Source organism: Fundulus heteroclitus, unplaced genomic scaffold (genome assembly GCF_011125445.2).
Source record: "Fundulus heteroclitus isolate FHET01 unplaced genomic scaffold, MU-UCD_Fhet_4.1 scaffold_76, whole genome shotgun sequence".
Classification (NCBI taxonomy): Eukaryota; Metazoa; Chordata; class Actinopteri; order Cyprinodontiformes; family Fundulidae; genus Fundulus; species Fundulus heteroclitus.
In genome coordinates this window covers 497679-525366 of record NW_023397208.1, presented here as the reverse complement: position 1 = coordinate 525366, position 27688 = coordinate 497679, and the positions used below count along the sequence as shown (strand labels likewise).

Genomic DNA, 27688 nt, shown 5'->3' with positions numbered 1-27688 from the left:
TCATGCTCACATAATGAATGATGGTTGCTATAAACTGTGTTCTCGTAACCTCCAGCAGATAGAGGTTGACATATGGCCTTTAATTTTAGAAGGAAGGGAAAATTGTCTTGACCCAGAAACGCGCTAAAGTATTTAGATCTTTACTAATCCTAAATGAGGTCCGTTGTGACAAGCATTAAAAATTAGCTAAATTCCATTGACCCAAAGAGTAAATCATTACAATCCTTGCAAAAACAATGTAAACGGGACTCTAAATTACTTCAATTTGTTCATTGATGTGGTGGTTGAGTTTAGAGAACCTTTTCGTTGCCAAAAAACAACCGGCCGGGTACTTACAAACATCCGCCAATCAGCTGCAGGCTGGCTCCCTGCTCCTCTCTAATCCCATTAAACCAACAGAGCTGCAACAAAAGGAATCATTGATGTAATCATGGGACCTGCAGTTTAATAGATTGAAGCGTTGCTGCCCTACAGATCCACAATTCATTCAGCACGCAGCGCCCAGGCGCAGTACGGACACAGGTGAGCGCTCTGGAGCATCAGAACCCCCGCTCAGCTCTGGGGATTAGGGTCCACACGTCCCTGCAGCACCGGTGCTACCCGACTAGGTGAAGATCTGCAGTTTGTTCAGATCTGCAGGATCCTGTCGCTCGGTGTTGGGTTCATAACCTGCGGAGGAAATCTCAAAATGCCCGGGGATGGGTTCACCATCACAAGTCGCATCAGGAACTTACTGCGGTCACCATCAATCAAGAGCAAGAAGAAATGCAAGGAAAACCTCACCAGCAAGGTAAGAACTCCTCTATGAGAGGTAGATTACTTCTGCAATCCGACTAAAGTCCCTTTTAAAGTCCCACAATGTTGCAGACTTTGTCCTTAAGGCAAAAACGTTGAGTAATTGAATAAAGTAAGTGTTCAAAACCAAAATAAACGTGTTTCCTGTCGGGGTCCATTTATGACCCTTGGAAAGATTCAGTGTGCCCTAAAATGTTATATTCAACACAATGCATTTATTTTTAATTGACATTTTATTTAATTCATTTGGTTTGCATTATACGTTACCATAGACATTCAAAGAGTTTTACACTAAAGCAGACTTTGGTGTGCCCGCTCATTAAACTGAGGATATTTCAGAAAGTTTTTTTTTTATGCAAAACTATAGATTCTGCTCTTATTGTTCACATTAGACTAAAAAAAACTTCTAGACCAAAGTAATAGAAAACAATTAACACCCAAAAGGTGAGCAAACTAAGTCTTTCTTTTAATAAGGCAAACATGCAAGAACTTTTTTCTGTTCTGAATCTACAGTGAGTTAAAAACTCACTTTACTACAAAAATCTGAGTATTTTCTTAGTTTCTTTAACATATTACCTGTTTATTTCATTAATTAAAAGTAAAAAGTTGACAACGTAATTTTAGTGTTTTTATTTGAAAGCATACTAGTATTTTCAACTTAGCAAAATGTTTGTACACTCCTAGTGCACTCTTAGCATTTAGGGGTGTATAATGGTATATCTGAACTGCCAATTTTTATATTTCACACCCTAAAATCTCTAATTTCTTACCTTGCCGTCAGAGCCAGCCCAAGGAAAATGCAAACTCAGCCGCTACTTAGGACACCCGAGCCAGCAGGGGGCTCTCACGAGTCCTATGCTTTTTCACTTAGAACATGAAAACTTAGAACATTTAAAATTTGTCAGTGCGTTAATTAACAATGGCTCAACTTTTAAATTTGTTTTGAAGTACTTTAAATATCAAACTTAAAATAAGTTAGATTTATCAACAGATAAAGTTGCTAGATTTTGTGAAGCGACTTATGTGTCTAGTTCTGTGATGCAGTTAACATAATAATTTATTTAATAACATTCTGCTGAGTGAAGCGTTATAACGCCATCCAATACTGGGCCAGCACTAAATATATGTCATAAACAAACATGAGGATTATGATGCATTTTCATGTTAGCCTGATATTGTTCCGATCAGCTGTTGGGTTAGTTATTTTTTTAATTCACGTGTGTTAGTAGGACACCCTAAACTCATTTGCATTTCCTGTACTGTGCTTCACATAATGCCTAAGACACACAGCAGGGCTTGAGCCAGCTGTCACATCCTCTGTTTAAGGCTAAATAGAGCTTCAAAGTCACTTCTAAAATACTCGTCGTACAGGAAGGAAAGAATAAAATCCTTATTTCTCATTTGAAAATTAAAAGAAGCACGTGAAGCATTAAAATGGTGCTACTGTGCAAACAGCTATGATTTATTAGCATTCCATAATCCAATGTTAAAATCACATACAATTTCAATATGTGTAAATTTGCATTGTTTATACAGCCCTAAATGCTAAGAGTGCACTAGGAGTGTAAACAATTTGCATTGTTTAATATGTGTAAATTTGTTCCTATGACTCTGGAGTCAGAGACGCTGCTTTTGTAGATTTCCAAAAGTCCAATTTAAGGAAAAGTTTAATAAATTAAGTATCTATTGTTTTCTGAATCTTTGTAGTTTGTTTCAGTTTTTTGTGTCATGCCCTACTTTGCGCAGCGTTGTTTTTGTTTTACTTGGAGTTGTGTTTTTCACCTTAGTTCTGCTTCACTAACCCCATCTGCACACATGTTGTGACTGCTGGTGTTTACATTCACTGACACGGATGCTCAGTTAGGTCACTGCTGGCCGGGCTTTCATCTGTCTGTCCACCAACTGTTCCCAGAACCATTAAATCCTCAGTGAAAAAGGAAAAAAAGATCTCTGCGTTGTGTCGCTACAGGTGACTTTGGAGAAGGTGCTGGGGATCACCGCTTCAGGAAACAGCGGGTTGACCTGCGATCCCCGATCTGGACTTGTGGCCTATCCTGCAGGGTGAGACCTTTATCCCAACATCTGCCCTTTGTCTTATCAGCAGCACACTCGTGGTCTCCTATCATATCTTCCTCCTGCAGACGTTTAGAGTGCAAATGTCTGCGATCAAGCGTCGTCACTGACCCATCTGAGGGGGGCTGAGGAGGAGGAGGGCCCAGCGGGCTCCCTCAATCAGAGAAAGTCCAAATCCTGTTTATGTCGTCCTATGGACCCTTTTTATGTCTGAATGGGATCTTCTGAGACACAGATTTGTGTGTAATGTTACACATTTCCTCTGAAAACAACTTTGAATTGAAGTACATTGATGCTACAAAAGGCCGTCCTCCTTAGATAAGCCTTAGTTACCCTTAGTTTGCCTCCTGCTTTTGCTACAGAATGAGTGAGCTCACTGATTGACCTTGCGTCCTGCCGAATAATGATGCATATTATGATTGTCGGGTCTGTTGGTTTCCTATGACTCTGAAACATAATCTCAAGCGATGAAGTGTTTAGTAGTGCTGGGCGTCTATCTGAAACACAACTGCATGTATAATACTGCCATACAGGCCCATCAAGGGGCCTAGTCAGGTACTTTGATCAGAAAAAGAAAACATATAAACCACATATTCATCTGTAAATAAAACAAAATACACCACGTGTTCATTCTGATAGTGTTTACTTAGTCCTTCTTGAGCCTGAAAAGAACTTTGCACCACAGACAGCAGATATAAACTTTGTGGAGCCGAAAGATGCCAACAATTGACGTAGACATGGCTGACTCGCTCGGCCCCATCACAGACAAATGTACACATAGACGCCTCATTGAGCGCTGAATACATTACACCGCTGAGAGGAGTTGGGCAGTTAGGCAGAAGGAGAGAAAGGGCAAATAACTGGCAGGGGCAGGGTGAGAACTAAATCTAACAGGGAGGCATGAGAAAGACCAGACGTGAAGGAATAACCTAACCAAACTAATCTAAGGACGGACTGGCAGAAAATAAATATCTCCCAGAACTACTGAGATCATAATGAACAGAAGCTGACTGCTACAAGAACCAATTCTAACAGACACAAGAATAAACTACAAACACAAATACTGAACAGAAAACTAAACTTGTGACAGAAACAAGGATCTAAAGATGAACAACACTAAAGGGTGCAAGCACAAACAGACTGGGGATCCTGACAATAGTGGAGGGATTCGGAAGATGCCTCATCCATGTGCTGCGTGGAATTGTACCAAGATAAAATAAAATAAAATAAAATAACCAAACTCAGTGAGTTACTGCCGAAAGAAATCTGCAAAGAAATTTGTAAAATCATAGAACGTGACTAGGCCCCTTTAAGGTTGCAGGATGCTGAGATTGTTATGGCACGATAGGTCCTGTCATGGTGTCCCTCAGTAAGCACTGGAGCTGCTCTTGCTTCTTGTTCTCAGATCTGCTGAAAAAGCACAATTAATAATAAAGGGTTTGATTGTTAAAAAAGTCAGAACAGTTAGACTTGTTTACAGCTGTGCTAACTCGTGTCAGCGTGTAACTTTTTGTCATTCTGAGAAGCCTGCGTGTGTTCAGGCTCGGACTCTTTTCTATAGACATGTGTACGTACGTTGTTTGTCAATTATAAGCATTAAACTTCCTAAATTGAACGCAATCTGGTATTCCACCTGTTGTCCCTGTTTAAATCTGTACAAGCTGTGGTACCAGGAACGCACTTTCCTGGCACAATCTCAAGAACTAGCTGTTCTGCAACAGGAGGACCGCTAATCTGTGAGCTGCCAAATGAACAAAGTGCAGGGAGGAAGTGCTTCTAACAGGAGGCATTGTTCTGTCTGAGCGATTTGAATATGGAAGAGAACGTGAGGGTTTGAAAAACACGGATACATGTTGCATGGTTTCACTTTCAGAGCTTAGCTCGAATAAACAAATGTCATGTGATGTAAAAAAAACATATATGCATCAATGTAAACCGTTAGACTGGAATGTGCTCCCCCCAAAAAATGTTGTCAACAAAAGACGGTATTGCTCTCTGTTCACAATATGAAAATATATTTGAAAAGCGAAAGGTGAAACATATCTGCGTAAATATGTTTATTGTCGTCTAGAAATAGCTGAAACGTGGTTTGATAAAATGGGCCCAACATGGTTGGTTAGGTTTAATTTTAAAGGGATTTAGTGGTTTAAAAAAAATCCCAGCTCAACATTTTTCTTTTCTGTAATTCAATACAGTTTTGATGTATTCAATTAATTGAGAAAAGTCGTATTAGTCCGTTTTTCTATTCCAATCTCTGCCCGGTTAATTGGTGCATCTCTAAAAGTAAGAATGCTATTCCACTCAGAGTTCTCAGTACAAAGCAGAAATGTTTATTTGGCCTTCTTGTCTCCAATGTACATATTCATCACTTACACAAAAACCTAGCAGCTCGGTAGGGGAAAGCAAATTAAGTCGTTTTCCTGGGATAACTGTCTAAAAAGAGAGAAAAGAGAGACACATTTAAAAAGCAGCCAGTTTAAGAAAGAATCCAGTTTTGGAAAATCTCCTGGGAATAATGAATGCGTTTCCTTAAATCAAAGAATAAAGAAATTCAGGGTGTTTAAAATCCTTTTGCCTATTTATACACGAGAAAAAGTTTGCCAGATAATCTCCACTCTTACGGAGAGTGTGTCTTTGAGCCGTTATCTTTCTTTTCCTTCTGAAGATGTGTGGTGGTCCTGCTGAACCCCAAAAAGAACCGCCAGCAGCACATTATCAATACTTCCAGGTAAGCGGTATATTCATTTTATCTAGCTTTATACAGGAGCAACATAATACTGTCAATATTTCCCAAAAGGTTAATAAGTGATGATAAAGTCTCTTTGTCGCTTTAACAGGAAAACTATCACAGCTCTGTCATTTTCTCCTGATGGAAAGTACCTGGTGACTGGAGAGGTCAGTTTCCTTCCTGTTTTCCTACCTGAATTCATTTTTTTGGTAGAAATGTGATTGCATGTTAGCTCGCCTCAAACAGGCTTCAGTCCTGCACGGAGTTGGTAGTTTGCACGCTGTATCTCTGCCAGATCTAGGCTTGTTGCTGAATGCAAATTTGCTGATGTTGATTCGTCTGTCTCCATGGGACTGAAGTGTGCCAAAGCGCCCCCCCCCCCCCTTCTTAAGGCGTCCAGGTTTTGTCGTGTCTCAGTCTGACGCGCCTTTTGAGCGAAGCGTCTCCACTCGGCTGCGTTGCCGTTACAACGTGGGCCCCGGCTCAGTGCGCTACCTTAATCCTCCCCTGCGAACCAAAGCCGATTACAGACTTCTCTCTGCAAGTGGATGGACATGTGCTGGTTGCCATGACCACGGAAATCAAAGTTCAAAAGTGCAAAAAAAAAAAAAAAAAATGCTCCGACTGTTGGGACCTTTTTGCATTTTGCACCATTCAATTATGACACGACAGGCCTCTTTGCTTTGAGCTGTTTAATCTGCTGTCAAGAGAATCCGAGCCCTCTTTGTACCCTTTTAGCTCGAAGCTGCACAAAAGCATCGCAGCTTTTCACTGGATTTAGTCGGAGCCTTTAAAAAGTCGATGATACCCCTGATTAAGTGATCTGATATCTCTGACGCGCGCTCGTTTATCAAACGAGATTCTCGTTTGCATACAGGGATAAGCTGACAGCGGGCAGACTATCTGTCTCGCCTTCCCCTTCCTTTCTTCATGCTGTTCAGACTTACTTTAGTTCAAAATCCTTCAGACTGCACAACCATTGATCGCAACCTTAATAAAATAAGGACAACACAAATAGCCAGCTGGGGAGGCCGAGTGTGCTTACATATTACTGATCTTAATCAGAGGACAGGGAGAGCTAACTCTTGGAGAGACAGGTAGACTGGACCGACTGGGTTTAAACTGACTGTGATTTTCACAATAAAGACAACAATATTGAATAAAATGACCCATTAATAACTACATACTGTTGACTTTTCCCCCTCCTCTCCCATTTCCTTTCACCAGAGCGGTCATCTACCAGCTGTGAGACTGTGGGACGTGGCAGAGCGGAGGCAGGTGGCCGAGCTCCAGAAGCACAAATACGGCGTCTCGTGCGTGGCCTTTTCCCCCAACAGCAAATACATAGTCAGTGTGGGGAACCAACACGACATGATGGTTAACGTCTGGGCCTGGAAGGTTTGTCTCATCTACTCCCCCTCCCCCGCATACTAAATGAGCATTTTCCATGTCGGTCCAAACTGGTGTTACTGGAGGAAAATACCGTTTGTTTTATCCACGCTGCACAAGTCCAGCTCTTTTCCGCAGCCCTCCTTAGGTCACCTCACAGAGTTATTTATTTTAAAACTTGAATTTTCACCTGAGGAAGTGTTTTTTTTGGTCGATTTGGTCAGAGTTGGACCGGTGGTGATGCTGATAACAAGTATTTCCATTTTTTTCATCAGCCGTCTGTCAGAGTCCTGAAGGTTTTTGTTGAAAACCGACAGGTATCTGTTCATATTTTCATCCACCGTGGCAAAAAACCCCACACCTTCATTAAAAGACAAGCAAAACAGATCTCAATGCTGCCGCTACCATGTTCCAATCCATTAATTGTATTCATTTGTGTGTTTCTTATTCTTTTTATTTACACCAAACATACCTTTAGGGATTATGACCCGAGACTTTAATTTCTGGTGCCTTCCTCATTGGGGGAAGATATAGAACAACATACCTTTTGATAGTCATCTTTCATCTAAATGTGTCTGATTTAAAACAATTGGCCCAAAGCTGACCCATTTCCTCTTACTTCCCACCTTTGTACTAAAAGGCCAAGCTGTCTGACTTTATCGTTTAGCGCGCCAACACAACCACGAAGCTCTAAACAAGCACAGATACCTCAAGTTAGGCTTTTTAACTCATTCTAATCTTTTATAACATAAAAGTGGATTTTGCAGTGAACCGTCCTACTGTTGATCTGCTTTTGAAGACATCTTTGTGCTTTGCTCTTACAGAAAGACGTTGTTGTGGCTACAAACAAGGTGTCCAGTAAGGTGACAGGCGTGTCCTTCTCTGAGGACAGCTCCTACTTTGTGACCGTTGGGAACCGACACGTCAGGTTCTGGTATCTGGACCACTGCAAAGCCAGCAAGGTATCAAAAAGGGGGTCTCTTATGCTCTTTATGTTCATCCTTCCTATGCCTGCTCTTCTTATGGAGTCGGTCATCTGCGTTAACGACATACATCGCCTAGAAATACGTCATTGTGCGAATGGCCCAAACATTGCCCTCTTGCACCCTCCAGGCCAGAACTCCCATGCCTCTGCCGGGCCGCTCCGGGCTGCTGGGGGAGCTGAGGAACAACTTCTTCTCGGATGTGGCTTGCGGGCGGGGCTCTAAGTCTGACTCCACCTTCTGCGTAACCTCGTCCGGCCTGCTGTGTGAGTTCAACAGCAAGAGGATGCTGGACAAGTGGGTGGACCTGCGGGTGAGTGACATCAACGAGGGCCGGTCTGGGCCCAGTAACTCACCCCCCCCTGTCCAACGCGGAGGATGTCAGCGACGCTTTGTTATTCCATTCAGCTAAATGTGATTTAGCGGCGCTGTTGGGTCTGATCCAAGCACTCCGCATCGCATTCATCCAGCCATTATCATGCTTCCGACTGCTGTACGGCCATTAATATTTTAGATGAGTGACCATCTGTTATGTCGGCCCTGTAATCGGCTGTCTGCTTCAACAGAGTCTCAGATGTGTGTGTGGGGGGGGGAAAAAAAAGGGAGATTTGTTCTGGTTTTGCTTTTTTTCTTACACGTTTAGGATGATCAAACGCATTTCATGGACCGTTTACTTGGTTTTCTGCCCCCTGGTCTGAGTACGGCAAGTGGCAAATTAGTCAGGAGTCAAACATGGCTGTTGGACGGGTAGTTTAAAAGGAAACACAATGTCCCACTTTGACAGTTTTTACAGGAAGTAGAATGTTTTAGAATCCCATAAGGTATAATAACATATAATCTCATGTTCAATAAAAATATCATTGTCATTAATGATCAATGGTAATAACACATTTTCATTGATTGTTACAAATTACAACACCTTTCAAATCAGTGCATCTGTTGTTTTTTACTGGAATTGTAGAAATCCTCTGGCTGAAATAAAGGAAGAAAAAATTGATTATTTCTCTTTTTCTTTTTGGTTCCAAAAAAAGAATTTTCTGCTAGTTATTTTTTAGACCAAGCTTTAAAGGTCTGAACGTGACATGAGTGGTGGAGGAGCTTTGAAGACGTGTAGCAGTAGTAGATAGAAGTATCATGGCTGTACACAGAGCTGTGTATTGAGTTTGCATAATAATTATTATATTATTATACATATTATGTATTGAGCTTGTCCCACTGCTGTGTCCTCCCTCTCAGACTGGCGCGGCTCAGTCTCTGTCCCTGTCTGAAGACACGATCTTCTGCGGCTGCGCTGACGGGACCGTACGAGCCTTCAGCCCCGTCGACCTGCGCTTTGTCGGCACGCTGCCGAGGCCTCATCCCCTCGGCTCTGACGTCTCGGCCGCCACCGAGGCCAGGTGAGAAGGAGCTCAGGAGTAACACAGCCTTTTCCTGGCGGCGATCCAGTGCAGGGCCAAATCGAAGACTCTATTTATAGAGCTTCCCGTCTCAAGTGGCATCAGTCCCCAGTCTATAGCACTCCCAATTGCTCCTGTATTTCTTTTTTTTTTTTAAGAAGCTTAAGCTGAAATTTACTCCATTGCTTGTTTCATTTCTCTCATGTTTTTACCGTTGACTCCAACTTTCCCCCTCTTTCAGCCGTTTGTTTCCCAGCAAAACAGAAGACCGATACCCAGACGTCATCGCGGTGGCCTACGATGCGGTGAGCCGCTGGCTCAGCTGCGTGCACAGTGACCACAGTCTGTACGTGTGGGACGTCAGAGAGGTGCACCGGGTCGGGAAGGTGAACTCCGCCCTCTTCCACGCTGCCTCTGTTTGGGACCTGGAGGTAAACACACGCGGCATGAAAACTATGGAGTTAAAAAAAAACAAAAAAAAACTCTTCTGACACAATAATTATCTGATTGACCCCTTAATGATTTAGTGATTGATGAGGTTATTGATGAATAATCAATATTGATGGATTAGATCACTTCCAGAGAGAGCTTTTAGGGAACCCTTTTCCACATTTTGTCACAGTACAAAGGTCCATGTATTGTCCTGGGCTTTCATCTGCCCGAGAGGGAGTAGCTCATAATTTTAAAGTGGTAAGGAAGTGAATTGTATTCAGCCTCCGTTACTCTTCCCCACAATCAATCCAGTGGAACCGATTGCTCTCAAAAGACACCATATTTTGTCAACACAGTCAACTCGGGTGTAGCCTAATCTGAGCATAAATACAGCTGTTCTAACAATAGGGTTCACCCAAGCAGGTTGAAATTTTACTACCTCGGTACTCTACCAACAATTCTTTCTTAGTACACACGCTACAAAGGAAGAAGACATTTCTCGTCTTCCTATAATCCTCCAGGAGCTAAAATGATAGTGAAGGTCCAAAACAGTGCTGTAAAGTCTGCATGGAAGATTAATAATTTTTTTTATCACTATGTCCGTGCAAAGATAAAATTAACATTTATTCACCTTTCAACGCTGTTCATATCGTCATTATTATTCTTACCGTTGTTATTATGTCACATGTATCCAAAATTGTAAATATTCAAACTGTTTGCCACTGCAACATTCCCCGTTTTCAGGTGTTTCCCGATGTTCCTGGAGGGACGGCCGCAGATTTGTCGTCAAGCACATTCTTCACTTGTTCGGCTGACAGCACCATAAGGATGTGGAGGATGGAGGACTCGACTCGCCCTCACGTTTGCTCCCAGAACGCGCTCAGCAACGTAAGCTCGCCTTCACGCCACGGTGACTACGAGGTTGTGTCCACCCCCACGATTGATCAGCTCTGTGTTCGACGTTTGCCTTGCAGGATCTCTTGAAGATAATTTACGCAGATGGCAACGCCGGCACCCTGCAGGACCCTGAATGTAACGCGAACGCAGACAAGTCAGGGGATTCGCAGACAGCAGAAATCAGAGCCGGCATCAGGGCCATCTGTGTCAGTCCAGACGGCAAACACCTGGCCTCCGGAGACCGCAACGGGATGCTGAGGTGATCTATGGGGGCAAAGGCAGACACCATGTCACGGACTTAAGCAACCTTCGCTTTTTTACGTGACACCGCTGTTCTTCTGTAAACCCCCAGTCGGTCGAGGCAGATGACCGTTCATACTGAGCCCGGTTCTGCTGGAGGTTTTCCTTCCCGCTAATGGGTGGTTTTTCTTTCCACTGTCGCTTCATGCTTGCTCAGTAAGAGGGATTGCTGCAAAGCCATTGACAATGCAGACGACTCTCCCTGTAGCTCTACGCTTCTGCAGGAGTGAATGCTGCTTGTCGGGACTTTGAAGCAATCAACTGGTTTCCTTATATAGGACATTTTTGACCATTCTGTATAATCTGACTGATTCTGACTTTGTAAAGTGCCTCGAAATGACATGTTTCATGAATTGGCGCTATATAAATAAAATTGAATTGAATTGAATTGAATTGAATTGTTGTGCAGGGTTCACGACCTCAGCAGCATGGAGGAGATTCTTAAAGTGGAGGCCCACGACGCTGAGATCCTCTGTCTTGAGTACAGTAAACCAGAAACAGGTGAGCGCGTGGCCCTGACCCAGTGGGCTTTGGGACAGATGTGCGCTGCTGGCGGGGCATTGACGCGGTTTCGTTTGCTCTCAGGTCTGAAGCTGCTTGCCACGGCCAGCAGGGACCGCCTGATCCACGTCTTGGACGCGGACGACAGCTACAGGCTGGTGCAGACGCTCGACGAGCACTCCTCATCCATAACAGCCGTCCGCTTTGCTGGTGAGCCGCTTGAGAAGGCCGCAGACATCTGATGGCTAATCTTTGCTTAATCCTTGCTATTACCGTCGCTCGGTCACACACGCAGTCCCGCTTTTTTTGTGAGCTCACGGGAGCGCTTCTTTACAAAATAAACTTCACAGGAGTTGTTAATTTGGGGTTTGTTTGTTTGCAGGAGCTAAGACCTTCTTTTCACTCCTGCGCCTAACATATGTGCATTAGTTACACCCATTGATTTATTGTTTAGTCCGTGAGTTAGCGCTCTGAACTCGTGTGCCACCTCTAGATTTTTCCATTGCTCGTAAATCATGGCGAAACACCAATAAGGGCAATTCGATAAGAGCTTAACCATGTAATTATTTCGCCCGTCATAAAAGTCTGACCATAGTAAATAAATCTAATCAAGTAATCGTCTTCTGCTCTCCAGCCAATGACAACAAGGTGAGGATGATTAGCTGCGGAGCAGACAAGAGCATCTACTTCCGCACAGCACACAAGGTAACGTCTGAGCAACATTCGGACTATCTGTTATTACCTTTTATCTGACATTTACTGTGGAACATATAACAAGCACAACGGTGGTGGTAAGAATGTTTGCTCAGTAGCTAAGAGGGCACTGAAACTAATCTCGACAAAAGACGTTTTCCCAGGAACCTGCCTTTAATGCTTCCTGAAAACTCTTTAGGGGCCCTGAAACCCCCCCGGATAAACCAATCAAAGAAAAGCATTGACAGAATCTAGGTTGGACATTCGTCACTGATTAAACACACCGTGCTCTGCAACAGTATCCCTGAACTAGCAGCTGTCTAACTTAGACTCATTCAGTGCCTCGCTAAAGTATTCTCCTGGTACCGTTATGCTGCCGCCACTTTGTTTCAAAGTACCGTTGGTTGATCAGGTGGATGTCCCGTGTAAGATTTCTGCTTTAAACGCTGATTTAGATGTAGGCTAAAAAAAAAATCCACTTTGGTATCATCTGGGCAGAGCTTCTCATTCCCAGCCTAGGTTTTTTTTTAAGTAGACGACCATGTCGTGGTGGGTTTGCAGCATGCAGGGTGACGCATTGAAAAGTGTCCAAAGCTTAAATTGTTTTATATCCTTGCTGTTCTTTGAGATGCTCCCCAAATTTGTCTCCGACCTGCCTGGTGTAGCCCTTTGGTGTGAATACTTTTGTAAGGCACCTGTGTGAATCTGCTTTTGGTTCAGTCAGCGTTGCATGAGCTGTATACACCTTTATAAGCCTAAGACATTATTTAGGTCTGGGCTAAAAAAGGTGGGAAGAAGAGGCTATTTTTAAAAAAAAACCTTTGTTAGTTCAAACTGTTCTTCAGCATCTGAGCATTTATTAAATCTTTTATGTTAATAGGTGATGTAGAGTTTAGTTACACAGCGCAGGCTTTTACTGTGTGTAAAACTCTTTCTGACTTTGACTCGTCGTGCCGCAGACTGACAGGGGAACAGAGTTCCGGCGTTCTCACCACATGGTGAGGAAAACCACACTTTACGACATGAGCGTAGACGCCACCTGCAAGTACGCAGCTGTTGCCTGTCAGGACCGCTGCATCAGGTGAGTGTGCCTGCTTTGTTTTCTGAAGGCTCGCATGGTTGGCAGTCTGAAACATCCCGAGGCCTGTTCTTCCTCTGAATGCAGGGTTTTCAACATCAGCAGCGGCAAACAGAGAAAGCTCTACAAAGGGTCACTGAGTGAAGATGGCAGTCTCCTCAGGGTAACATTTCCTCTTTTCAGCTCGCTCCGCGCGGGCTTTCCATAAATGCAGACACTTCAGGAAGCGGGAAACTCTCTTTATTTGCTCCTAAAGGTTCAGATCGACCCGTCAGGTCAATACGTGGCCACCAGCTGCTCCGATAAAAACATCAGCATCTTTGACTTCTGCACGGGGGAGTGCGTCGCCACAATGTTCGGCCACTCAGGTGACAGAACCGCTTCGGAGACGATGTTGATGAGCTACTTTCACCCTTTATGTGACAACAAAATAAAAGCTGTCAACCCAGGAAACGCAATAATGTTTTTTTTTGTTTTGCAGAAATAATCACTGGGATGAAGTTCACCAACGACTGCAAGCATTTGATCTCTGTATCAGGGGACAGGTGAGAGAACGGCCTCTGCTCGTGCTCAGGCAGCAAGCTGACTCAGAACCTGTCGTCAATATTAACAGTGGCCCTGTGTTGACAAGTTAACGCAGGCATTGTACGATGTCTTTTACTAAAAAGGCTGTTTGTGGCTTTAGGTATCTGGCTTGCTGACAGATATGCTGCTGTATTTTGATCTGTGGGAGACCTTTTTATTCTAAGGAGCCAAAGATGTTGCCCTTTGCAAATGCCAGGACCCAATAAATTGTGTTTGCACAGGAAAGCCGGGCGCACTCAGGCAAATGGAAACTCTGGAGGTTCACAATCTGTTGCCTGATATCTCGACTTATTTCTTTGGCTTTTTCTACCACGCAACAAAATGTGTGGTGGACACCTTGTCTTAGACTACACCCAAAGGGTTGTCCCCACGTAAATCAAGCGTCGTACCTTTATCAAAAGCTTACAAAACTATGACTTCATCATCTGTATGTAGATGATGTCAGCGTATGTACAGCGTGTGTACATTTCTGACTCTGTTATCCAACTTAATATTTTAATGTCAGCTGGATAACAGCTGATTCAGTGTCAGACTGTGAGTTGATAAGGATTTATGGGTGTTGTTTATTTCCGCTTCCAACTGTATTAAACGTTAACTTGGTTAGATGAGACCGCTGTTTTGGGCTTCCGAATCAGAGTCGAAACAGTCAAAAACAAAAGCACAGCCCTGTCTTTCCTGTGTGTTTTGAAGAAGCTGCATGTCCAGTTGTAAATAAACCACCCTGCCATCTAAGCAAAGAACATAATTGTTTACACTGTTCCCAGATGCTAAGCCTTTGCTACTTCGGGAGGCTGCTGCACTATCATGCACATTGCATATCTTATTAGTACGTGTTATGTAAAAAGTTTGATCGCTGTTAAATTTTTCACACTGTGCAATATTTCCTCTAATATTCACTTTTGATCTCTTGTTCCTGCCGTGTCTTTAGAGCTAATTTTGATTAGATTAGTTCGTTCCTTGTTTCTTCCTTTTTTCATCGCAAGTAATTGTGTGACAATAAAGGAATTCTTGTCTTATCTTATAAGCAGGAAAACAGTATTAGTGGTGTTGTGGTTTAATGCTGTGAGGCTAGCTGCTCCGCTGTCCAGACCCCATTTATGGGCACAAATTCCAGCCGTATATATTTTGTGCTTGGAAATCAGAGCACGTGTTTGTGGATGCATTTTTCCACACTGTAAACCAAAAATGTCTCTGAAATTATTATTTGTGCATCCATAGATTGTATTTTATGTGTGTGCAACAAAGATTTGTATTTGTAGAACATAATTACAAGAGTTACAGAATTTTTACCCAAGCTACATCTTTTTTTTTGTAAAGGTCTGTTTACAAATACGAAGCTAAAATCTACACGTAAAACTCTGCTGGGAGTTTCAACTCACAGGTCAGAATTTTCTTTCTCTCAGCTGATTGGTCAATGTCCTGTCAGTTACAAACTTATCAACCCAATCAGGAGACGGGTGGGTTTGGTTGTCGGGTCACACTCTGCTGAATTGCAACTCCTGGAAGAGAAGTGCATGTTAAAGATCATTCTTCAGTTTTATATATTTTAAAAATCTGGTTTTTAACCAGAGCGCCGTCCTCACAGCAGACTCACGCCAGAGTGTTAATCAAAGACGTTTGCTTTGTATCTGTAAACAGACCTTTACGGAAAGAAAAATGTAGCTTGTATAAAAACATTATATGTTGTGTATCTATTTTCAATAAATTCAAATTTACACACACACACACACACACACGAATGCACAAGGAGAAAGTTCTTGGACATTTCTGTTTACAATGTGGAAAAATGTATTCACAACTACATATTGTGATTTACAAATATGAAATACATATGACTGAAATTTGTGCCCATACCCATCTCCTAGCATGCTTTCTTAGGTGCGTCCTTGCTCAGTCATCTATCCGCCGCTTTGGCTGTTAGCCATTCAGCTCCACCTGGATAAGAACATGTATCTAATCTTCCATATGCCACTGAACTTGTGTGTCCCTCCATTAATGCCATAAAAAAACAATGTTGTAGTAAATGGAGCCCAGACAACGCAGATGTAAATGCATGGAAAAAGGAGAGCCAGAGAAAATGTGTTCGCTTACTGTTCATCCACACTTGGTCAGCTGGCTACCTCTTCAGCAGTGGGCCTTGTAGCTCCTTTATAAAAGGGTGTTTTTAAACTTTTATGTGCTGTGAAATATTTATTCTTTTGTCCAACCAAAGCGCAAAAACATGTGTAGCAGCAGAGCAAGAGTGTTCATGCACCCTGGTGAACGTCCTAACCCTCGTTCAATCCCTTCAGCTGCTGAAAAAAGATTAAATTATTAAAATGTAATTACAACGACTGACATGGAACATACCAAATGATTGCCCATCTGACTTGTCAGCAGGTTGGTCCTCTTCAAAGTATTTGTCGCTCATTCATGTCTGAGTGCACTCCACCCATGTCCCAACAAATGTGTTAACATTCTCACCATCACTCAGTGTAAACACTTATTAAATTCTTAATTACTGCCACTGTAGGATTCTTTCTCACAATTTCGATTTTAGGAAGCTGTTTGTTTCCCTTTGTGGCTGCGTCTTTGACGCGCTGTCATCACAATCAATCAATCAATCAATCAATCAATCAATCAATCAATCAATCAATCAATCAATCAATCAATCAATCAATCAATCAGATTACATTATATACGTATTTATATATATAATTAAAAACTCTATCTATCTATCTATCTATCTATCTATCTATCTATCTATCTATCTATCTATCTATCTATCTATCTATCTATCTATCTATCTATCTATCTATCTATCTATATACATGAATAGAACCAGTTCACTAACTGAATTTCCAGTTTATATATGTAGCTTTATGAGATCTTTACATTCGAAACATTTACTGCAAAAGTAATAATTAAATAAATCTTAACAAATCCCGTATTGGGGCATCAGTCATGTGGAATCTGTTTCCAGCTGCTGGATTAGAGGAAATGACTCTGGAAATGTGTTTGCAGATGGTTTCCTCAGTAGTTACAACAAGATGGAAACCTAAATATTTAATGCATGTGTGCTTTTCTCCCCCAGCTGTGTCTTTGTGTGGCGCCTTGCTCCTGAACTTACCATCGCCATGAAGGAGAGGCTTTACCAGCGGGAAGAACGCCCCAACTCTCCTCGCTGTGGGACCTCTGGAATCAGGTGCAGAGACACACATGCGCTTATTTTTTAACCTCCACGCCAGAACCGACGACCGAGTTCTGTCCTGTTCATAGTGATGCTCTGCAAAATGTCGTCATTACGGCTCTTTTTCCTCCCTCGCCGTAGGCGGGAGGTGTACAGCGCTCCGTCTCTGGTCGCTCTGTCCTCTGACAGCGACAGGGAGAACGAGGCGGAGGACACAGAGGAGAATGAAGACAGTAATAATGCAGATGACAGCAAAAGCTGCAGCTCCTCTAACAGCTGCCACGGAGAGGAGGACACAGGTAGTGTCTCATTATGAAAAGAGCAACCTTAATGAATGTAACAGTTAATAAAAGGAAGGCCCCCCTCCAGCAATAGACATGAGCAGCTGATCAAGTGCTGTTTTGCTCTGATTATATTTCCACGAGGGAAAGCAAATCTGCGAGAGCCATGCAGAAGTAGAGATGTCATTACGACCTAATTAGTATGTTCTTTTATCCAACATTAGGCTCAGAAGACGAACAGGACTGGCAGCTGAAAAAGGTAACAAAGTTAGAGCTTTTAAATCAGTTTAAAAGCAATTTTAAAAATGGCATTGATTTTATATTTTGCTTGCAAAATGATTTCAGTTTAATTAATCAATTTCATGGCTCACCATGTTTTTCACAACCGCAGATTTCAGTTATTTTGTTGGGATTCTGTTCTGTGCGCATATTTGTAAAGTGGAAGGATAGCGATACGTGGGTTTCACCTGCAGACAGGCTTAAACCGAAGGCGACTGGACGCCTGGTTGCTCTTGCCATGACCCGAATAACCGAAAATGTGCACAGGCATGATGGTTTTCAACACTTTTTATCCAGGAAAGTGGGGAGATTTGCATACATTTCTGTTCAGCCGCCCTTTCTCTGATATCCCGAGATAAAGCCCAGTGCAACAGAATCAGAATGTCAATATCAATGTAAAATCTATTTACTGCATATAGAACATTTAAAAACAATTCGTGTTAACCAAGGTACTTAAAAATTTCAGCCAACACTTTTTGTAGTGTTAAGAAGGTGTGCTATCTATCTATCTATCTATCTATCTATCTATCTATCTATCTATCTATCTATCTATCTATCTATCTATCTATCTATCTATCTATCTATCTATCTATCTATCTATCTATCTATCTATCTATCTATCTATCTATCTATCTATCTATCTATCTATCTATCTATCTATCTATCTATCTATCTATATCTATATCTATATATATCTATATATATATATCTATATATATATATATAATATATATATATATATATATATATATATATATATATATATATATATATATATATAGATATATATATATGTATATGTGAATGTGTGTGTGTGTGTGTGTGTATAGTAAAGTGCATCCCTTGTTTATTTCTTCTTTGCTCCAGCACGGAGCTGTCAACCAGGTCCTTCCTGATCCCACTAAACGTCCACGGAGACGTTGGTCTCGCCGTATTGGCTCGCTGGAACTGATGGTAAAATCCATGCTGGACTTAAGGCAACTCGAGACGTTTGGTCAAAAGAAAAACCTCAACTGCGCCCCGCATGAAAGAGAGAGACAGAGCAGCTCCAGCCTCCACGAGGCTGAGGTAAGTTCTGTGACTTAGAAACAAACGTTAGGGACTCGGGCGCATGTTCTGAAGACTGCACTTTCAGCAGCAGTTGGAGGAGAGACCCAGACGCCGACCAGCATGGCCGCCCTCAGCCGCGTCCAAGTGTGTCAAGGAGACGGATGGACCGGTGCTCTTCCCCGAGGAAAGCGAAGATGACAGGAGTCCGGTGGATGGGTAACTCAGCATTTACTCTCAACTGTTTAATTCAAAGGAAAGCGATGCCCCTGTTTTAATTTCAGGTGTTAAACATTTCTCCCTGTTTTCATGTCCCTCCGTAGGTCCTGCAGTGATTACATGGTGATGGAGCGGCCCTGCAGCTCGCGGAGACAAACGATCCGTACTGAGAGCCAGGACAGCCGCAGCCCAGACAGCGCCTGCTCGCTGGGCTACGACAGCAGGGAGTCCAGCCCGGAGCACACCCTGGATGGTAAACGTCTGAGAAGATGCAAACCCCTTCAACTGTTTGGTGTTATACCTAAACAGCACTGAAAAGTTTGATGTGATCAAAACAAATGCATAGTCGAGCACGACTGGGATGTGGGAGGAAATGGTGAGCAGTTCTTCACTTCGCTTTCGCTTCCTGCAGATGGGGAATCTCTGAGTCGAGGCAGTTCTGACGGGGAGACGGAGGAGGAGGAGGAGGAGGCTGAGAGGAAGAGTGGGTCAGTAACGAGCATGGACGAAGCTCTGAGGACAGTGAACGGCTCTCATGTCCACAGTCAGGAGGATTTCCTCAGGCAGAACTTTGAGACGCTGGGAGAAAGCTGCAGCCCAGGTAAGGCGGAACAGACCCATACCTGTTCTTTTAAATTAGCGATGAAGAGGCCGATTCCCCTTTACTGCTTATACGCTCAGACCAAGCCGAGCTACTAGAATGGACCATGGAGGGTTGTTCTTACCTCTCAGACTATTTCAGATATCGACCAGAAGATCCCAGTTTAGGACTGGCCTTGGGGCTTTTAGCTCTCAGAATATCTCAGTGTTTCTTTCAGTGACCCCCACATCCAAGCACAGACAAAGGCGTTGATATTGATTCCTCTCCTGGTCTAACTTTCATTTTCTCTTTCTGTCTCCATCTTCCTGTGTTTTTTTTTCTTATTTCAAATTCCCTTCTGCAGCTGAACAGAGCACAGTCCCAAGGCTCAGCATGTCTTCACACTTCCTGGCCAAAGGACATAATAACAGGTACTGCTGACCACCTCGGGCCGATGTGGACCCTCGACTATAATTATAAACCCTCGTGGGTGCTGACAGGCTGCTCTGTTACACCATCTGGGTACCTTCCTGATCTAGCTAAGCTGTCACTTTGATGTTTTTCTTTAGGTGGAAGAGAACTGTTTTTTTTTTTTTTTCTTTTTTTAATAACAGCCTCCACTGCGTTTAATAGTTTGATGTAAAGGGAGAAAGAGGCTTTTTAAATTAGAGACACAGAGTCTTGGATTTTGTTACATTCCAACCACAGACTTTCATGTATTTTATTGCAATTTGAACACAAAGTGTTGAATATTTTTTTTAGTGGAAAAAAAAAAATTATGCCTGGTTTCCCATTTTTTATAAACAATATTTTAGAAAATGTTGCCTGGATTTGTATTAAAACGTACCTCAGTCAATACTTTGTTAAACCATCGTCCGTTGCAATTCACAGCTAATGTGTCTACCTGCTTTGTTGAGGAAAGCGCAAGGTCACCCAAGTTAGATCTGCAAGCAGCACTTTTCAAATCTTGCCACAGATTCTAAATTGGATTTAGGTCTGGACTTTGACTGGGCCGTTCTGTCAAGTCAACCCTTGTTGATCTGATCCATTCCACTGCAGCTCTTGCAGCATTTTTAAGGTTATTTTCCTGTTGCAAGGCCAATCTCAGCCCCAGCCTCAAGTGTTTCGCAGCCTCCAGCAGGTTTTCATCCAGGGTTGCCTCGTGTTTAACTTCATCAACTCTAAACAGCTGACAGAGACCGTCAGGTCCATGGGATTTTATTTAGGGTTATTAAGGAGTAGGAACGCATACCACACCTTTTCATTTTTAATTCTTAAAAGAACATGCTTCCCTTTCCTTCCATTTTACAATAATGCACTACACTGTGGTGGCCTATGTGGTAAAACCCAAGCAGAACACATTGCAGCTTGCAGTTGTTACGTGACAATTAGTGGAAAGGTTCCGATTATACGTGGCAGATCCTGATTTAATGGTGCTCCCTCTGCTGTCCCTGAATCAATCAATTTGCAGGAAATTATCTTAACTTGGGGGCAAGAGAGAATGCAGCGCAGTCCAACACAAACGCTGAAACGTGCCCCTAATATCAGCAGCTTAGCTGTGGGCGCCAACTCCCCTTTGACTGCATGTGAATTAAAGAAAAATAGAACTTGTTTAAGGGGGCTACTCTTTTTATCTGCCGCTTGTTGCGACCTCCTCTTAAAATGCCGCCCTGGGCAACCGCCATTGGAGCTTATGTCAAAAAACCACCGGTGCAATTTGTTTTGGAAGCCACGGCTTACGAAGCACATCTGTGCAAAAGCCCAACGTCTCTAAATCTCAATAATGGTTTGGCTTTAAGTGTACTTCACATCCTGCAGCATGATGCAGTCAGCCTTATTGCTACCAAAATGTACACAAGGAAAGTAAATGCACTCTGAAATCACTTCCCTTTGTGTAGACCAGCACCTCCATTTGCCAGAGTGACTGAATCGGAACAAGGAAACAAATCTGCCAGGCCTCCGGTGTCGAAAGTTCGGCCCTTGATGGACGAGAGCAGAAAGATAGATGACAGGACCCTTGTATCCCCCGTAAGAACTGAGAGGTAATAAAAAAAATATATATCTTTTGTCTTTATATATATATATATATATAAACTTGCTTATGTGGAAAAACATATGCTTTTCTTCCAACTTAAAAAAACAAATATAGGTTTCTTCCATGCATATTTTTGAATGTGTCACTTTAAGCTGTCGTGTATTGTCTCAGCATGCCTCCGGAGTGCAGTTCTCCACCTAAACTTCGTCCGCTGAAGAAAAAGACCTCCTGGTCCCCTGAATGGAGGATGTCTGTATCAACAAGTTCCTCCATGCTGGATATACCATCTGGTTTCGGAAAGTCCCGCTCTGCACAGAACCTATCTACAGACTGTACGTTCTTCTTCCTTATTTGATCCTGTTCCTAGAATTTCTGACTCCGGCTTTGCAGACACAATTAACATTTCCACCAGGTTGCGTTTGCGGTGCAGATAATCTGATATCTTCGTCTTCATGCATGATTTACCCTTAATCATGCTAAGTTAATCAATTTGCAGATGTTAGATTATCTCCAGGAGTAATCCAATATGTGCACGTAACAAACGAAGCGTATATTTCTTTGAAAAAGTCACAGTGTTTTCTTATCTCTTCTTTTCTAGCTTCTCGCTCCCCTGTGCCCTCTAGCGTCCAAAGGGAGCTGCAGAAGAGACCCCAGCAGCTGCTTTTGACTAGCAACACGTCCAAACCTTCTTTTTGCTTCTCCTCTCCCTCCTCGGGGTCTCCCCACACCCCGCCGTCGCCCCCACCGTGGGAGTGCTCCAAACTAAAGCCGCAGCACTCCTACATGAACCCCACGGCTAGCTCCGAGGCCAAACGCAGCCGATCCACCTCTCCGAGAGAGAGCCTCCAGCCTTGCTCTCCGCCTCGCTCCCCGCGCTTCCCTGAAGGCCGCCGGTCACCCGGGGAGCTGGAGCCGGAGTCCGGCTGTCTCTCTCCACCTTCTGTCACCGAGTCGTCGGCTTCAAAAAGCCCCTCTCTGGCTCCCTCTCATCACGCAGCAGCCCGTTTGACCCAGAACGCCCAGCTCTCTCGGATCCCGCTCCCGAAGCAGCCTCTGAGCCCTCGGAGCAGTCTGTGCCTGGACGGGAAGGCCGTCCCGGGTTGCTCTGCGTCCGGGCTCAGGGCTTCCGCCTCTACGGTGGACGTTCGCTGCGATCCTTCGCCGTCTCCCGATAAAACGCGAGGTCAGAAACCACAAGAGAGACGTTGAAAGAGTTGCATGCTTAGCCGAGGAGCTGAAACACCTAACAGCATGTCTGCATCTCTACTGTTTTTCAGCACGGGGCAGACAGCTCTCGTTAAGTTTTGATCCTTCGTTACCAAGTTCTCTGCCAGTGAGGCAGAAAAGAGACACCTTCCCTGAGAGGTAAAGAAGCAAGAGCAGCGGCGTTGTATTGCAGGGTTATTTAGACCTCTTTAACTGCTACACATTTCCTCACATTATAGCTGCAAACTTTCATTTATTTTCTTAGAAGTTTCTGCAGCAACCAAACAATTAGGCGTATGCACAACTGTGACATCCATATAAAAATGATATATGGTTTCCAAAATCTGGAAAGCATGCACCGTATTTGTTTTGGACAGACTTGCTTTCAGAGTAGCCCTGGATGTAACTCCATCTATTGTCTCATTAACTCTGAGAAGCTTGCCTGTCTCTGCTGAAGAAGAGCATCCTCACAGCATGATGGTGCCACCACCGTGTCTCACAGTGGGGGCGGTGTGCAGTGGTAGTTTTTCACCACAGAGGTTTTTGCATGTAGGCTGAAAATAAAGAATTCAGGAGCCACAAAATTAAAATAAAATGATCGGCCAAAAACTTCTTCATGAGGCCATTTGTTCAATATTGTTGCCTTACAAGCCTCCTTCCACAGAGGAGCTAGATTTGTACTAAAAGTAAATTAAACATTGGGGTGACTTCTGAGGCAACTGGTTGCCCTGGATTTCATCCAGTGGTGTCAGAATAAAGAGGGAATTGTAAAAATTGATTAGGCAGTTTTCAGAGTTTTATTTCAAATACATTTGGATAACTATGTATAGTTTTCCTTTTCACTTCAGTCATGTCTTACTTTGTGATGATCTATCCCAGAAAATACCAATAAAACAAATTGAGTTTGTGGTTTTAAACAGTCTGGGAACACTTCCATTTTGGGTACTTTTATCTTTTTAATTATGTTAATTTTCATACAGTTGGAACAACATTAGTTAACATACACGTTTAACATTTATTCCCCAGCGTTAGGGAGGGAGGTCAGGTGGCCAAACAGCGCCCTCTGGTGTCTGAAGAGGACAGCACGTTGAGCACACAGCCAGGTTTGACCTCTCGGAATTCAAATTTTCTTCATCGCTGCATCTCTTTTATGCCTTTTCTTTGTCTCTTTATCTCTGATTAATGACCCTTTGTTTACGTCTGCCCTTTTGATTGAACTCAAATCTTTTTTTTGTCCCAGAATCTGCATGCAGGATCTTTAGGGCATTTAAAAGCCTTTTAGGAGGGTGCCCTCTTTTTGTTTTTGTTTGGTGTGAACTTATGTAATTTGCAAAGAGATTGCACTGCATGCACTATAAGCTGCTGGTGTGTTACTTTTCATTATCTCACAACAAAGGCTTAGTTACTTCAGGCCCAATGGTCCACTTTGCTCTCATGTCGTAACAATACAATCAAAGCAAATAAAAGCAGCAGAAGACGATTTTGCAAAAAACTAAAAAATTTCTGCAAAACATCCCAGCATACTTTCCTCCACTCTAAACCGCCCTTAGAGAGAAATATGTTTTTTTTTTTCCATTTCATTTGCAAAAAACACCAAAAGTGGAAAAACGCCATGGAGTGACGACTGGAAGAGTTCGGGTGTGAAATTAATTTTTCTCACCTTCGCCGCTCCCACAGCTACTCCTCTCTTTAACGCCCTTCAGGCTCACTGTTCTCTCTCTGCTTGGCTCAGTAACAGAGCGTGCCCATGAACACGTGCTGGAAGGAAGGTACCCGTGTTCGAGCGCGCTCTGATTTGCGGCTGCGCTGCGATAAACTTCAAAGTCGTTCTCTCCATCTTCTCGCCGCAGATCACTCAGTCACCTTGGAGACTTGCAGGCAAGCCGTCACCGATCTGCGCCAGAGTCTGCGGGAAGCCGTCGTTCTCTACACAGCGGTGAGTCGGTTCAGAGAGTGTGGAAGTAGTAAGAGAGCGTCTGAAGAAGACGGCACCTTGAGCACACAGCCAGGGACTAAAGGGAGGGACTAGAGAGAAAAATAAGGTGAAAATAAATACGTGGGTCAAAACCTCAGAGATGGGACGTTTTCTGAAGGAAATAAAACCAAGCAAATGGATCCCATGTAGATAACGGACTTTTATTTGCATCTTTGAATGAAAGAAGCTGAAGCAGCGGCCCACAAGGTTGTTTCTGTTGACCTTTCATGATCCCAGCTTATCCACACTTCCTGTAGTCACCTGGCTGCTTCATCTTGATCCCGATTTTTCCAAAACATATCTCCACTGATTTTTAAATCGTTTACCTTTTTTTTTTTTGTTTTGTCTGTGACAAGCTGAGTTTGCTTTCCTCTCTATCAGTGAGAGATGTGCTAAATGAACAGTTGTAGAGGTGCCCTAGAGGTGAACTTTACTGTATAATTCCAATAGTTTATTCATTTTAGACCTGTATTCGTAGAGTTCTGGTGCCTTTTGATGAATCTTTATTAATGTGTGCAGGTAGATGGATATTTTTATTCTAGAGCGTGTAATGAAGATCCCTGAAGCTCTTTCGCCGTCAAATAAGGGGGCTTCGTATAGCCTATTTGAGTGTAGAGGCAGTTTTTTTTTGTTTGGTCTTCCTTAATTCTCAGACTGGGTGTGGTCTCCACTGTAAAAGTAAACCGATTTTAAACTCATGACAACACATCCACATGAAAACCTAGCAGACAAGACTCAATCTTCTAAGACTATAGTCCAGACTATAGCATCCCTAAATAAAACCCCACAATATTTACTCATTGACTAAGCTCAGTTATTTTATTTTTTAATGTTGTTGTGACTTTGATTTGGGTATAAAATCAAATTTTTTTTGTTCCAGTGTCTCTTCATTTTTAATATACCACATATAGTGTCCCCTTGTGAAATTCAGAAAATGATTCATTAATTTCTCAGATCTAACTTTAATTACTTTAATGACCTGTTTATTAGATTAGATAGACCATCTCTTTCACAGTTAAAAATATCAGACAGACTGCTATAATACTCCTGTACAAAAGCTACATTATACTTACTTCTAACTCCCAATAGATTTTACGTTCTGGGTTTTATTCCCTCTCTAATTTGACAACGAAAGTTCAGAGTGGCCATGATCCAGGTTATCTTCCAAGGCTTCCCCCCCCCCCCAAACATACTGCTGTTCGTATTTTGAGTCACAGGCCAAAGATTTGTTAGCTGTACTTCATGTAAGAAAAAAAAACAAAACTAGAAAGTTGGCAGTACAACTAGTAGTTGCCCTGTTAAAGGAGCCTCCTCCTGAGCTGTGGCTCTGTGCAGCTCCTCCTGAGTTACCACTTGGCTTCTTCTTAATCCTGTCCTCGCTCGCCTGTCGGCTTGAGAGGACGGCCATGTTTCGGTTGATTTTAAAAAGATATTTCCTGCTCACACGCTGGATCTTCTTGTGTGCGTGACGTCTTTGGCTCTTCTCGTAATGCCCATTTAAAACATTTTGGCATGAGGTGTAGAGTGTGAGAAAAAGTGCAGATTCAAAATTCATTGGGGATGACTGGAGCCTTTTTTTTTCTTCTGAAGTCGAGGCTTTTCCAAACCGGTTTCGCAACTTAAATGATGTATTTATGTTTCAGCTGCATCGCAAACTGTGGCTGCATGACCTGAGAAGTTAAAGCGTCCCACCACGCCAAGTTTAACTTGACACATTGTAAAAATCGGTTCATCTTACCTGTTGAACATAACGTACACAATGTTCTATCTATGATCTAAAGAACAGGAACGGACAATATGACAGGCTGGATGCATGTGTACATCCATCTCCCTCCACGTGTCCGAATGACCGGCCTACTCTGTGTTTTTACCACAGTTACTTAAAAGCGACCAGCCGCAGAGCGAAGACCAGGTGGAGATGAGGAACCTCCTGTCCGAGGCCCTGTTCAGGGTTAAGGCCGAGCTGGACGCGCTGCCTCTCACTTCCTCCCCGAGCGAGGGCCCCCCAGCGGCCCCGGCGTTAAACTGCGACGGAGACAAAGCCTTGGCTCTGCTGGAGCAGTACACCGAGCTGCTGCTGAAATCCGTGGAGAGGAGGCTGGACACCAAGACGTGAACAGATGGGCTCCTGTTCAGTAGCTGCATGCGCTGGGAGGAGACTCACGCATGGAGAGGCAACAGCACTACTGGGAACGGCACCTTTTCCTGCTTGCACATTTGCACAAAATGCAAACGTTTTATGCACACGCTGAAAAATCCTAATGTTTGGAGAACACGGGGAGAATATTTGCTGAATACGAAGCACTGAAATAGTATTTAGTTTTAGGATTTTACTGTACAGCTGCCTTACTTTTTACATTGCAGTCGTTTGTCTTTGTAGGTGACATGCTCAACGTTTTAAATCACATTACAGCGTTGGGATAAATTACAAACCTGACTGCTGGAACAGTTGGTAGTTTGACAGGTGGTTGGAGGTCTAAGGGGGGTAAATACACAGCATTCAAACTCGCAAAGCATCCGAAACTCCAGTACAAATTAAAAGAAAAGTTACCGGGATAAAACTTTAGAGAAAATGTGTTTATTATAATGTTTAGGGTTTGTGCTAAACTGTAAAAAATTATTTTTACATGCAAGTTGTATTTCGAGAAATACATTCATGTGAAAAAAAAAAATTGCGTTGTTCCTAGATTTCAGAGTCATTTGGCAGAAATGCGTCTTCTACTGATAACAGAGTGCAGGAAGTCAGCAGAGGAAGCTCTGTTTGATATATCGGGTCAACAGGTTCTTTATCATGGCTGAAAGAGGCACAATCTCAGCGCAGCTCCTACTCTATAATGACCACTTTTCTTCATCCAGACCCTGTTTATACAATTATGTTGATTTTTATGCTGTGAGGGTTTTTATTATTATTATTTTTGTATTTTTCTGAAAGAGCTTGTTTTAATCTGTGTACAGCTTGAACTTGCTGCTCTGTACCCTGTAAAATAAACTGAAAGCTGAACCTTTTCCTGGTCTAATGTGTAGGTAATGATGCTCCCACTTCACA

At 42.9% G+C, this 27688-nt stretch overlaps 1 protein-coding gene across 1 annotated transcript; it reads left to right on the top strand.

The window, feature by feature from the left end:
• Positions 1–386: 386 nt before the first annotated feature.
• Positions 387–27648, top strand: LOC105929098 (mitogen-activated protein kinase-binding protein 1). The gene is made up of 33 exons (XM_036134194.1): positions 387–790; positions 2765–2856; positions 5534–5596; positions 5706–5763; positions 6824–6994; positions 7810–7947; positions 8099–8281; positions 9205–9365; positions 9607–9796; positions 10542–10685; positions 10772–10953; positions 11404–11495; positions 11580–11705; positions 12130–12200; positions 13148–13269; positions 13354–13429; positions 13523–13634; positions 13748–13811; positions 16925–17035; positions 17162–17319; positions 17526–17560; positions 18448–18648; positions 18716–18846; positions 18951–19099; positions 19259–19447; positions 19791–19857; positions 21325–21468; positions 21633–21793; positions 22060–22644; positions 22739–22826; positions 23694–23770; positions 24518–24603; positions 26519–27648. The coding sequence occupies exons 1-33, from the start codon at positions 689–691 to the stop codon at positions 26756–26758; spliced, it is 4569 nt and encodes a 1522-aa protein (XP_035990087.1). The 5' UTR covers positions 387–688; the 3' UTR covers positions 26759–27648.
• Positions 27649–27688: the final 40 nt, after the last annotated feature.

What these genes read in the sequence shown, in the direction of transcription:
- LOC105929098 (XM_036134194.1), top strand. Translation starts at nt 689, where the DNA reads ATGCCCGGGGATGGGTTCACCATCACAAGTCGCATCAGGAACTTACTG. An exon ending in GACAGGAGTCCGGTGGATGG is followed by an intron (nt 18,847 to 18,950) that starts GTAACTCAGCAT and finishes GTCCCTCCGTAG; the next exon opens with GTCCTGCAGTGATTACATGG. An exon ending in GGGAGAAAGCTGCAGCCCAG is followed by an intron (nt 19,448 to 19,790) that starts GTAAGGCGGAAC and finishes TCCCTTCTGCAG; the next exon opens with CTGAACAGAGCACAGTCCCA.